The sequence below is a fragment of the Gigantopelta aegis genome, chromosome 10 (genome assembly GCF_016097555.1).
Source record: "Gigantopelta aegis isolate Gae_Host chromosome 10, Gae_host_genome, whole genome shotgun sequence".
Lineage (NCBI taxonomy): Eukaryota > Metazoa > Mollusca > Gastropoda > Neomphalida > Peltospiridae > Gigantopelta > Gigantopelta aegis.
The window spans coordinates 78,343,173-78,356,654 of record NC_054708.1 but is presented as its reverse complement, the minus strand read 5'-3'; the positions used below and the strand labels follow the sequence as shown (position 1 = coordinate 78,356,654).

Below are 13,482 nucleotides of genomic sequence, written 5' to 3'. Positions count from 1 at the left end.
AATATATCGATACACAATAACGAGAGAACATGTTTGCGTAGCAAGTAGCTCAATGTTTGTTAATTTTAAACATAATTTGTCAGCAAAAAACAAGATTATCAAGTTTTATTAAAGCAATAGCACAAAGTGTAGGTTTATTCCACCGCGATACACGGCTGTAGCTAGCTCGGGGTGGGGGTGGGGGTGTGTGGGGGGGGGGGGGGGGGTTGGGTGTGTGTGTGTTAAACAAATCCGAAAAAAATATAGAAACTTAAAGAAAATTATGTTCTTAACCGTTTAAGAAGTTTAGACTATTAACTACTCAGTTGCCCTCCCCCCCCCCCCCCCCCCCCCCCCCCCCCCCCCCCCCCCCTCCAACACGAAACTCCTAGCTACGGTCCTGCAATATGGGACTCCAGCTGCACTTGTTTGGATACATCAGCAATTACTGATATAGATTATGGGGCGGATCTAGGATTTTGGATAATTATCACGCTCTCTAACCGTTAGAGACCAGTCCTATTGATTGTACATATGTATTGTTTTCTAGCGATATTTTATGGCCCCAGAAGATATTGAGAATAATTAAAAGTGCATGGACAATTTTTACTATGTGTTTTGATGTTTGTATTGTTTTATATTTTATTAAATACATTAAAATAAAAACAAATAATTCAACGGCTAACGTTTTCAATCTGTATGTGATCCAAGTTCTATATAAAGTGTATATACACCGTGTCATAATATATATATATATATATATATATATGATATAGCCTGTCCGTTTTGTGAATAACTGAAATAAAGTCTTATCTTGCCTTGATTATATCAATATAATATTACATATAAAAAGTATTTAAAATTATGTCTATCTGCATATATGACTTAATGCAATGTGCACCATTTCTTTGTCAATCTCATTTGAATTGTGAAAATTTTCATTCTCAGTACAAACAGTTATATCCCAGCAATTAAGATAGATAACTTTATCTAGTATTGAAGCAAATTCTTTTTTAATGATTAGCTCATACACGGATGCCCAGTAATCATCTAGAAATATTTTGGTGTCTCCAAATGCATGGAATCCTTTGAAGGCGATTGTCACATTTGGAGAACGCTTCTTCACACTGTGAACAGAATTCACCAGAGCGTGTGCCTGACGTTGCAGAATGTCCGGAGTATATGCATTAAAATGAACATACAAATTGAAAATGACGATATCGTTGCTTCCTTTTGGAATTTTATCTAAATACACATGTACAGGTTTGCTGAACGCTTTGTTATTGGCAATGCGTGGATGCAAGAAAGGATATCCATGCGTGAACCAGGACATTGTTATGTTATTTGATTTCAGTACAGTCACTATTGGTCTGTGATGCCGGAAAGAACCTACTCGTTGAAAATGAAGCATTTGTTCTAGAACCTTCAGCCAGTGCTCCGAGGTTGAATCTCCTATTATCTGAATACGACGGTTTTGAAGACACTTTGTATAAACAGCCACAGAGTCTTCAATAGTGCTTGAACAGTACGTAGAAAACCATTTGCCCTGAAAGAAAAATCCAACTGGGGATTTTAAAGACCAGGTCTTTGTGCTGGGGAATCTGTTGCATGCGACTGGTGGAGGGGATACATGTAGTTCTCTGTTATCTGAAAAAAATAAGACAGAGTATGTACAGATATAAAGTTTACAAAATTAATGTTTTATCAACAGTCAAGTACGAAATGGGTGGACACTATTAAATAAATCCGTACATTGAGCAACGGTAAAATCCAACAATTAAAATAGTATTGGGACTCTATCCTCTTGTTTTGTCTAAACCTCGAATTCCTGCTAGATAAAAACACAGTCAGCTGGCAGGATTCGAACCTACTGCACAGATTCGCATGGCATTTGACAGACCATGAGCTTGACCACTCAGCTAAACAGATCTTCCACCAAAAACATAATGCAAATTAACTGTATATATATATATATATATATACTGATGGAAAGAAATAAGGGAACACATCGAATTGTAGACCAAATTTAATTCACTACTAGCGTAATAATGTCTGTATTTCATACCAAGTTGTAATGTGGGACTGAATGTCTGTAGTGTTGAATGTGCTGCCTATATGTTCCCAGTCACCTTCTGACAATATCAATTGATTTTTAATGCAGTCATTATTTTGTTTTGTTGTCTGTGTGATCCTTTATTTCTTTCCATCAGTATATATATATATATATATATATATATATATATATATATATATATATATATATATATATATATATATATATATGTAACCTTTTTGAAGATGGGGGTTCTTGTGTTTTTCGGGTTTTTTCTGAAGGGTACGTGTGAGAATTACCAAATGGTTGATTTCCAAAAGCCGAAGATTAATTAATCATTGTCAATGGGCTCTAGTGGTATCGGTAAACAAAACAAACTTTAACTTCAACCAAGAACATACTGGATCAGAGCCTCGACAAAGTTAAAGTTTGTTTTGTTTAATGACACCATTAGAGCACATTGATTTGTTAATCATCGGCTATTGGAAGACAGGAAATGTTTTATTTAACGACGCACTCAACACATTTTATTTATATGGCGTTAGATCTTTTATATGCACCATCCCACAGACAGGATAGCACATACGACGGACTTTGATATACCAGTTGTGGTGCACTGGCTGGAACGATAAATGTCCTAGTGGGCCCACCGACGAGGATCGATGCCAGACCGACCGCGCATCAAGCGAACGCTTTACCACTGGGCTACGTCTCGCCCTGGCTATTGGATGTCAAACATTTTGTAATTTTGACATATAGTCTTAAATAGGAAGGAAACCCGCTACATTTTGTAATTTTGACATATAGTCTTAAATAGGAAGGAAACCCGGTACATTTTGTAATTTTGACATATAGTCTTAAATAGGAAGGAAACCCGCTACATTTGGTAATTTTGACATATAGTCTTAAATAGGAAGGAAACCCGCTACATTTTTCCATTAGTAGTAAGGGATCTTTTATATGCAGAGAAGATAGCACACACCACGACCTTTGATATACCAATCGTGGTACACTGGCTGGAACAAGAAATAACCCAAAAGGCCCAACAACAGGGATCGATCCCAGACCGACCGCGCATCAAGCGAGCGCTTTACCACTGCGCTACGTCTCACTCCAAAGAGCCTGGAGTTAAACCAAATACCGATAGACATATACTGTTGATATTTTCCATATTAAAATACACTCTTGGTGATTCCTTTGTATACACCATGAACATAATACAATCACACTTCGCTCTTAATGTAAGCAGAAAAACATGGACGCTAACCTGTTTCTTTCTAGAATAACGAGAAGCGTCTTGTTAGTAGAGCAGGAGCAGGTACATTCATTCATTTCAACTCATGTTCGTGCTTATATCGCATTAAGGTTCAAGCACGCTGTCCTAGGCACACACACACACACACACACACACACACACACACACACACACACACACACACACACACACACACACATCTGAGCTGTCTCTCCAGGACAGTGGGTTAGTTGTTAGTTGTTTGTGGTTAGTGAGAGAAAAAAAGGTGCAGTGGTCTTACACCTACCCACTGAATTGTTAAAAGTTAAAAGATCGCCATTGGTGAGAATCGATACCGCGCTGCGAACCCTGTACCTACCAGCCTTATGTCCGACGGCGTAACGACGACACCACCGAGGCCGGTAGCAGGTACACAGATTGTCAATTAATTTATATATTGTTACCTAACACATTTTCCGATTGGCTAATTAAATTTCGCCAACACATTAGGATAATCAATACTTTCGTTCAGTATGGATGCCGTTTGTTTAATGATGACCACATTGTTTAGTAACCTAAAGCACGACATTGTAGCAGCATATTCTAGGCTATCGATTTGTGGCCTACATATAAAACAACATCGTTGCATGGATACAAACACATACACACAGAACAACAATGCTGTAGACAGACACGCGACGCCTTTTATTAGTGTGATGAAGCCTTAAGTTAAGCTGTTTAATGATTGATGGCGTCGTGCTTCATAGATGACTAAAATTACCAGGACAGAAGTTTTAAATTGCAGCAAGGACTACCGAGTACACAAATGTATATTAAAAAAAATATGTTTGTGGATTTAATCTGTTTTAAATATAGTTTATATCATTTATCACATTCGATATTAAAAACAGACCACTCAAATGTGGAAATTAGCTAATGATTACAGGAAGTATATGATTTTTGCACCTTTTATATTTTTCCTTTAAAACGTGTTATCATGTTCCCGTTTTTATGATAAAATTTGGCTTTTTGTCGTGTTAAACAATTTGTTCTGTAGAAAATATATTAATGAACGGTCTTGCTGAAGGAAATTAGCTAATTGATTACAGGACGTGTATGAATTTTGCACTGTTTTAATTCCTCTTTTAAAATGTGTTATCATGTTCCCCTTTTTATGTTGAAATTGGGCTTTTTGTTGTGTTAATGAACGGGCTTGTTGAAGGCTTTGTTGTTGGCAAAATGTCATGGATGGAGGAACGGAAACCCATGTGATGCCCCAAAACATCGAAATGTTCTCTGAATACCGAGGTCTAAGATTCTTCAAAAGTCTGCAAATGAAGCATTTCATTCAGGTGGAGACACAACTGTGTAACAGCATATAACTAATGGTGTGACATTGATGGTGTTTGTTCCATTCTCCATGGTATAGTTATTCCACTGGAGACCCGACAGACTATGGGCTTGCATTGGGAAATCTATTTCACGGGGTTGGAAGAAAAACATGCACAGCTTTTAAAAGTAAGGATTATGGCTCACCCATTTTACCAGTGTACTTAGGAATCGGAACCGGGTATCTTAATTGGAAGCAGCCTTTCCCGAATATACCGATTTATATGTTCACTTCACCTATTTTCATCACATTTCTTCTCTTTCTTCTTGAAAGGGAGAAATCACTTCTCCTACTTTTTGAATTCTAGATTAGAGCCTGCCAGGACATGTTTTTGTTCTGTGCAAAGAAGGGCAGACTCGAATGATACCAAGTGTAACTATGCAGGGATTGTTTGATAAAACATACACAACATTCAATCAACCATATTGTAATGTAGAGTATGACCCAGTGCTGTTGATATAGGCTGGAAAATACAAACAGAAGAAGACTTATAAACCGGTATAATATTCATAATTGAAGACTGTGACAACCAGGTTGCAAATGAAAACGGTGATGGAAATATAGAATTTGTTTTGATATCTACATAATATGCATCCGTCTTTATCATCCGTTTTTAATCTATCAAATAATATTCAATTGACTAAACGTTGTGACCTGGCTCATGAACGAACAAGTGGACTGATTTTGGTCGAGAAACAGATGATAGGCATACAGAGTGTTTGACTCTGAGAATCTACCGTCTTATGACAATTGTTGGTGATTATTCACATAAAACAGCAACTGGCATTCAATGATAGTATTGTGCACAAATGTTCTCACTAAACTAGACCCTCTCTGTTATGAACACACTAACATATCTGATTTGTGTTTTCTCTATTACCCATTCGTCAAACTAACAATAAGTTATATACAAAATAGCCTTAGTTTACAAGGTGCTATGGTGTCGTTAAATGAAACATTTCTTCGTTTCCTTGACCATGTTCGTGGTTTTAACTATTTGACAGGTTTTGTCTTCGTAACATGATGATCGACTGTTTAATACGCTTTTATTACCTTTTGAGGTGACTTTTATGTTAATCTCTGGCTTCAGAAGGTTGTGTCTGAAAAATATAGATAATAATATATTCACAATGATAAACTATATGAAAATAAATATCATACATACAAAGAGGTTATTACCAGTGTATTATGCGAGCCACTACCATGTGTATGTAACCTGATGTATATATATATATATATCCATCCATCCATCCATCCATACGTACATACACATACCTACATGTACATACAAAGAAAGAGAGAGAGAGAGAGAGAGAGAGAGAGAGAGAGAGAGAGAGAGAGAGAGAGAGAGAGAGAGAGAGAGAGAGAGAGAGAGAGCCTTGTTACTGTCTTAAGATATGTTGTCATTGTTTTATTTCATGTTGATGGTTTTGATTTTTATTAAAAAATATTGTGAAGACAATTTTTATGTTTAAAATAAGAAATTACTATTATAGTAATTGTTGTTACGTAAGAACTATTTCATTACCCTTTCATCATTGCCGTCTCCTGTCCTGTGTATGTAACCTGATAAACGCCACGCACTTTAACCCAGTCATGGCACAGTAGTTTAGTGTTTTTTGGTCGAGCGCAGAACCACGGAAGACCAAAATTTTCAGCCGTAAAATTGCAGAACTCTCCTTTGAAGTTTAGACTAGGTCCACAATCGGTTTCTTCCACTATTTTCTGAGATTTGAAAACACCGACAACCATTCTCAGTTTTCCTGGCACCTTCAACGCATGATGTCTGACACCAATACCTTCACACGTGATAGCTATTGCAGATCTTATAACAGGACTTCCTACCCACAATGCTTTCAAATGACCTGTGTATGTACCATTCCCATGGTCAGTGACGTATCCCGTTGAATTGGCTTTCTTGGCTGGTTCTACCATCCACACTCTGACCTGGTCTCCACCGACTGATTTGGCTTTACCATTCCCATCACTGAGCGTTATTCGCACTGTTATGTTGTCTCTAAGTTCAAATAATTTCCTTTCATTTCCTAACAAGACTATCTTTGACATAGAAGCTGCGGCTGATTTCTTTGGATCCAGATCATAACTGTCGACACAGTGGTTTGATATACTGGACTTCTGTGTTGTTTTCTCATGTGACACGTGTGGTTCTTTTGTGTAGATCCTTCCTAATTGCTGCGTGGTTTTCTCCTGCTGTACGTTTTGTGATTTCACATACACGGATTCAACGTGATGCTCCTCTTTAATACTAATCTTTTTCTCAAGAATCTCAGGTGGCTTCGTAAGCATCGGGCTGCGTAAAAAGAGATAAAATGTTAATGCCAATGCAGGAACCGAGGGGATGCCATTTTACATATGGCATTGTCTAGGATGGATATTTTAAGTTAACAACTATACACACTAGAATAATGTAAACCTGGAAAAAACAACCCGCGTGCGTATTAATTTAATGTAGTTCGCGCACAATTCAAGTCGCGAAATATATACACACGAGTTCTTTTCCAGGTTAGAGTATGATTGGGTGGTGTCTGATTTTCTATAAACTAGTAAACCATGAAGGAAAAGAAATAAAACACAGTTATAATAATTATCCTTAAATTTATTGATGTAACAGACATGTTCACACATACTAAATACTAAAGTAGTGTCGGGAATAGAACAAAACTGATTTTTGTCGATTATTTCTTTCATATTAAACTGACAAGTAAATATTTTGTAAATATCTATTCAGTGATACTCTACCTAATTTGGCATTTACTTGTTATGGGCTCTCATTAATGTACAAGGTGGTGTTTACTCTTGAAATTCAAAGAAAGATGTCGGCAAACAGGTGATTTGTGTACTTTGAAAAGGCTATAACACATTTTGATCGACATGTGTCAGTTTCATTCACCCTTAAACACACATTTAATTTAAAACTGCAAGTTAACTAAGTATTTTAAATTGCAGCCAAAATTATTAATTATGATCAGCATATATAATAAATTTAAATTTAATATAAGTACATTAGAAATTTACACAATCTTGCAACCACTTAAACGTGCTATATCGTAATTATATGTGAACATCCGTTTGTGATAAAGATCCGGCTACGGTTGGACTGCTGGTGCTCCCTTGCACCTGCCAGTGCAGGCGGTCCTCCCCTCCACCCATCCTAACCCTACAACAGCTTGCTCTGAATGTGCACGTTAAACATTTTTCCAAGTTCCAAGAGAAAGATTCTCCAATATTTTCTACTACTAGATAACATTATTTTGTTAGAATCATTTATAGGCATGTAGTTGAAGGTGTAGTCTTTAAATTTTTAAAGCTAAATTTAATTTATATAAAAAAATATTTGCAATAGCTGTCATTATTCAACTTGGAGATGACACCTTTAATACATAGCACCTTTAATATCGATATTATAGATCACACACTCAGAATGGTTCCTGACAGTTTTGTTCAAAAGTTACTTAGAAATGTCTACAAATATTTTGTTTTGGAGAGCGATAAGGCTAAACCGTCATTAGAGACGGTCCCTCACATATTGCAACAGCAATGACATTGACACATCGATCAAAATTGGTTATAGTCTGTTCCATAAAAGTGCAAAAATCAACTGTTTACCAACATATTTTTTTTAATTTCAAGAGTAAACATCACCTTTTACATCAATGAGAGCCCAAACAAGTAAATGCTAAATTAGGTAGAGTATCATTAAACAGATATTTACAAAATATTTACTTGTCGGTTTAATATGAAAGATATAATAGACAAAAATCATTTTTATTCTTTTTCTGATACTACTTTAGTTACTAAATAGTTACGTTTCGCTAAATATTTACGTTTTTTTCTTCTTCTATCAATCAAAGGCAAATAGACGTTAATTGTTTCGGCTACTAAAGGTATCTTTTTATTAATTGTTAACAACTATCATATATATTAATTGTTAACAACTATCAAGTATATTAATTGTTAACAACTATCATGTATATTAATTGTTAACAACTAACCTGTATATTAATTGTTAACAACTATCCTGTACATTAATTGTTAACAACTAACCTGTATATTAATTGTTAACAACTAACCTGTATATTAATTGTTAACAACTAACCTGTATATTAATTGTTAACAACTAAAGCCGTGAGCTGTGTTTCTGCTACTTGCAAGGTGGGTAATCCTCTTTACTCAGGAGAGAATTGTTCGATGATGATGATAACTAGTTTAACGTGTCCACATACCACTAGGGTTTCGAACACGCCCATCCCGAGCCCGACCTCCGATAAGATCGGTGGCCTGACTCGGGATGGAGGGGGGGGGGGGGGGGGGGGGGGGGGGGGGGGGTGTTCGATGTCCAGTAACAGGAAACACCGCTTTTCCGACAATGAGGTTTGTTTTTGCAGACTGATATTGCCAATGTTGACGATTTAGGAATTTTTTTTACAGATGCCAACGGTCATTCGCGATATTTAAACTCCGCGAACACGCTCTAAATCTCGCCGCAATATTAATCTGGTTTACAGTGTATAACATGAATATATTAATGTTACCTGTAATATATATATTCCCGAATCAGAATATAAAAAACCACCAGAAGCAAAGAAATGAACACGTTTTTCTTTTTCATAGGAATTTCCATTTTTACAGACGATGTTCTGTACTCGTAAATATGTCCACCAAACAGTTTTTGGTTGATCCTCATATACACTTTAATATTTATTTACTTAAAGTATATTACTAGTAGTTATCCAATCTAGTGTAATGTTTCACTGACCGGTCACATCTTACAACAATTTTCACTAGTTAAACACATTCAAACAACTATACTATTAGTAGACTGATGTGTCTTCGCAATAGACCGATATCGCTAAAAGTCTGGACACACCTGACTACCTTTTCCCCATATTTTATTGATGTGAAGCGTTTGTGACGATTCAATCGATGGAAGAGCGTATTGTGTTTTGTCTCGGGCTTTTATGTATACTGAACCACAAAAGAAACGTCACATGTTTTCAAATGTTCAAATCTGAAAAAATCCCTGTTTTGCACATATCAGGCATGTCTGTGCAATATGTAATAATTATACCCACACTTTACGAGGTGTATCGGTGAATATCCCTACAGTTTGGTCTCGGAGGTTCCCACGACCAAAACTGTTGGGATATTCACCGATACACCGAGTAAATGTGGGTATAAGTGACTTATACCCCACTTAAGGTCGAGTTAATTATTATATTAGTTCTATGGCAAATAAGATAAAAAACCAGAAAGTAGTAAATAATGAAACGAAAATAACGTGGACCAGATGTCGTCACATTTTGTTCTAGAGCAGTGAAACTGTCTATTTCAGTTGTTCCTGTCGTAAAATGTTATTTGCGAAAACATTTTTATATTTATAAACTTTTATGATATGTAGAACTTGAGCTAATATTTAATGATTTTTTTTTCAGTTTGGGGAATTTACTGGATAGGGGTAGATGACACCCCTACCACACTAACTACAGCTCAGCACATTGCATGATGTTTTAACAGACGTATCGTGCTGTAAATATCTCAAGGGAACTATTGTGAATAAGTGCGCATGTGTAATTAGATGGCTCTCTCTATTGGTTGAAATATTACGAAAACATAATTTGAACTTTGGTATATGCAAATGATGCCACCCAGCAAACTAATTGTTGTAAATGGCTTGTTCCATTGGTTGAAATGTTACGAAAACATATACTCAAAGACAAAAGTTATTGTGACATGGATTGTTTGGAGTAATCAATTTGTGAATGGATTTATGGATGTAAGCCAAAGAAAATGTGCATGAAACAGCTCAAAGAAATGCAACAAAGCAGTTGTTGCAGCGATTGCATGCTTTGTGCAAGAAACATGGAATATTCGGGAGAAATGCTGTCCAGTGTTCACCATAAAAGGCCAGACATTCAGTCGCAAATCATTGCCATTCTGTGCAGCCTTCAGAAGTCCAGAATTCGGAAAACCACCATTAGTAAACTATTTGATGCAATTTCGTCATGTCACGCCTCAGTGAAAATGACAGATGGCGAGTCATAGGGATGCTTGAATCTGTGACCTCGCAGCGTGACGTCGCACGTCAATTCAACGTCCACAGAAACACTATATGGCACTTATGTCAACGATATCAACAAATCAACCAGGTCAGGGACCGTCCCAGTAGCGGCTGACCACCCGTGACAACTCCTCGCCAAGACACATGGATCCGAACCACGCATATGCGAAACAAGTTCCAGCCAACAGCCCTCACAGCCCGTACCATCCCTTTCTCCAGCGTTTAGTGGCCTCAATGAGACGACGGTGCCAGGCCTGTATCAATGCTCAAGGTGGACACACTCGCTACTGACTGTGTGAACTTCGCTCTGGGCCCCCTCTAGTGATGTGGCTTATTTGCATATGGCAGGTGCGCCCTTTTCATGGACATTTACTTGTTTACATACCTTCGAACATTTCTCTTTCCATGTTATAACGTTTCATACACGGCAGTAAAAACTTATTATCAATTATTTTTGTCTTCTGTGTGTTACAATAACTTTTGCCTTTTAGTATAGTTTGAACTTTGCTATATGCAAATGATAAGTGTCACCATGCAAAACCATTTTTGTCTTATTTTGTAACGGCGAATTGTGAAAGACAATCGTGGGTGTGAAAATAAGCCAACGTGAAAAAAGGACTTTGAAGGCCAGAATGGAGATTTTTTTGTTTGTTTAGTTAAATGGACTTCATTTTCTGTGCATTTTAAGTTGGACAATCAAGAACATTTTAAATTCTAACTGCAGGAGGAGAAATGCTTTTGAAGACAGTTACGCTATTGATTCCCGCAAACACGTCTAAGAACACGTGGTGTTGTATAATACAGGTATATGACAGCAGACATGTGTACTACCATAAGGGAAGAATTTAAGGTCACTGTAAAGCGACCAACATATTATAGTGATTTTGAGTTGAGAGGTTGAAAATAAAAAGTACATTTGGAAGAATGGTTACCCTAGATACCGGGTATCCCAAATACAACCTATACACAGACACCATATAAAAGCCATATTAAAAATAAAAAATATAAATGCCCTCATACCGCACACAGATATGTCTATAATGGGACAAATAAATCTACATATGAAAATAACTTTGCATATATAAGTATTGGTAACACATCAACTGAAGCCTATTTCCTACATAAAGCTACACATTTAGTCACAATGTGCTATAAATAGAAACCACCATGTTGCTATATATGGCCGCCATCTTGCCTAGGATTTGTGGGTTACTGAGTAACCAAATAAAAAAGCCAACAGCACACAATCGGCAATTGCTATGCTACATTCTGCAATGAAATGTATGTCATGATTATATTGGTAATAAATACTACAACTGTGATGAAATAACTAACTGTACAATTATAAATAATGCACTGATGAAGTAGGCTAAAACGTTTGTCCTTCACCGTATAGTTGTATTCTTACTCCACTTATATAACTGTTGTAAATGGACATCATTTACTGATTAATTCCAATAACCCAATTAAAGGCGCTAATATAAATATATACTTAATAAATTACTAAACACACACAGTGACCATATGGATGGATAGATTTACAAAGAACTGTATGTTTGCACTACAACTTCCGGTTCCGGTGTTCCTCGGCTGTTTTGGTCAACTATTCATAGAGGTTTTCTTGTAAATATCAAATAAAGTAGTAAACTACATTAAAACTAAATATTTTTGATTAATATGTATTCTAACAACTGTTCCAAAGATGATGTCCCATTCTGGTGTGCGATCGATATGCCGATTGTCCTTATTTACCATAATAGTATGTTCAAATAACGGTTTGACATATGCCCAAAATCACGCGTGTTTTCAATGTTCGTTGTCAAGCATGATTTTTAGATAAAGGTTTATACAGTTAATAACACATGTTATTTTTATTCAATAGTCAAACTATTAATTATGGTGTTTTAAAAAGTTTTTAATGTATTTTTTAATATTATAGTTGTTATGAGTGAGAAGACGGTAAGTTATTGGACACTATTCTATGTTAGTCGACAATAGCCAAATTTACCAACCTATACCTGTTTTTCTATTGGATGAAAAATCTGTAGTTAAAGGTAATCATAGTTAGGGCTACATAATTTTTACATTGCAATCAACCTGTGTATATTTAAATACCAATTTTTGGTCACATGATACACAAATCAAATTCTGACCATGTGCTTGAAGACTTGCTGCATAGTTCGTTATGGCAGTCAAGCGAGCAAGACGTAGGGTTACCTTTTTCAACAGACCGCCAGGCAAACAATCTTGGAGTTACAAACACAAAAGGAAACAGTTAAAATTAAAAATAAAAGTAGTGTTGTTATTTCCTACTCAGAGACATAACACCTTCTTCACTGTAAACGAAATTCCAGACTGTCTTAAATTGTTATTTAAGAAAATTAACAAACCAGCTCCTGATGGATACCGGATTATAAATATACTTCAACTGCAAAATTATGTTTATGAAGTGACGTTACACACTGCTCTATGCGAGCAAGCTAGACTGTGTGCAATATTGGGAAGACTAACAGTCAAACTGATAGCTCAACCACAGAGACAAGGCTTGTCGAGTATTATACATATGGAGTGTCAAGGATGTTGCAAAATATTTCCTCTGCAAACATCTCCGAAGATAAAAACATCTGCTACTCACCAAAGGTTTGACATCAATGTGAGTGCTGTGTGGGTAACTATGGTAACAGGAGGTAGTTTGTCAAAACTAACAGAATCTCTAGGAAGTATGGGAATTCCGTGCATGTCCCAGC

General features: G+C 36.4%; 1 protein-coding gene across 1 annotated transcript; it reads right to left on the bottom strand.

Moving 5' to 3' along the window:
• Positions 1-334: 334 nt before the first annotated feature.
• On the bottom strand, positions 335-9,382 carry LOC121384346 (NXPE family member 2-like). The gene is made up of 4 exons (XM_041514700.1): positions 9,210-9,382; positions 6,185-6,967; positions 5,710-5,756; positions 335-1,626 (listed from the first exon to the last, which is right to left on the bottom strand). The coding sequence occupies exons 1-4, from the start codon at positions 9,359-9,361 to the stop codon at positions 848-850; spliced, it is 1,761 nt and encodes a 586-aa protein (XP_041370634.1). The 5' UTR covers positions 9,362-9,382; the 3' UTR covers positions 335-847.
• Between the last annotated feature and the right edge of the window lie 4,100 nt (positions 9,383-13,482).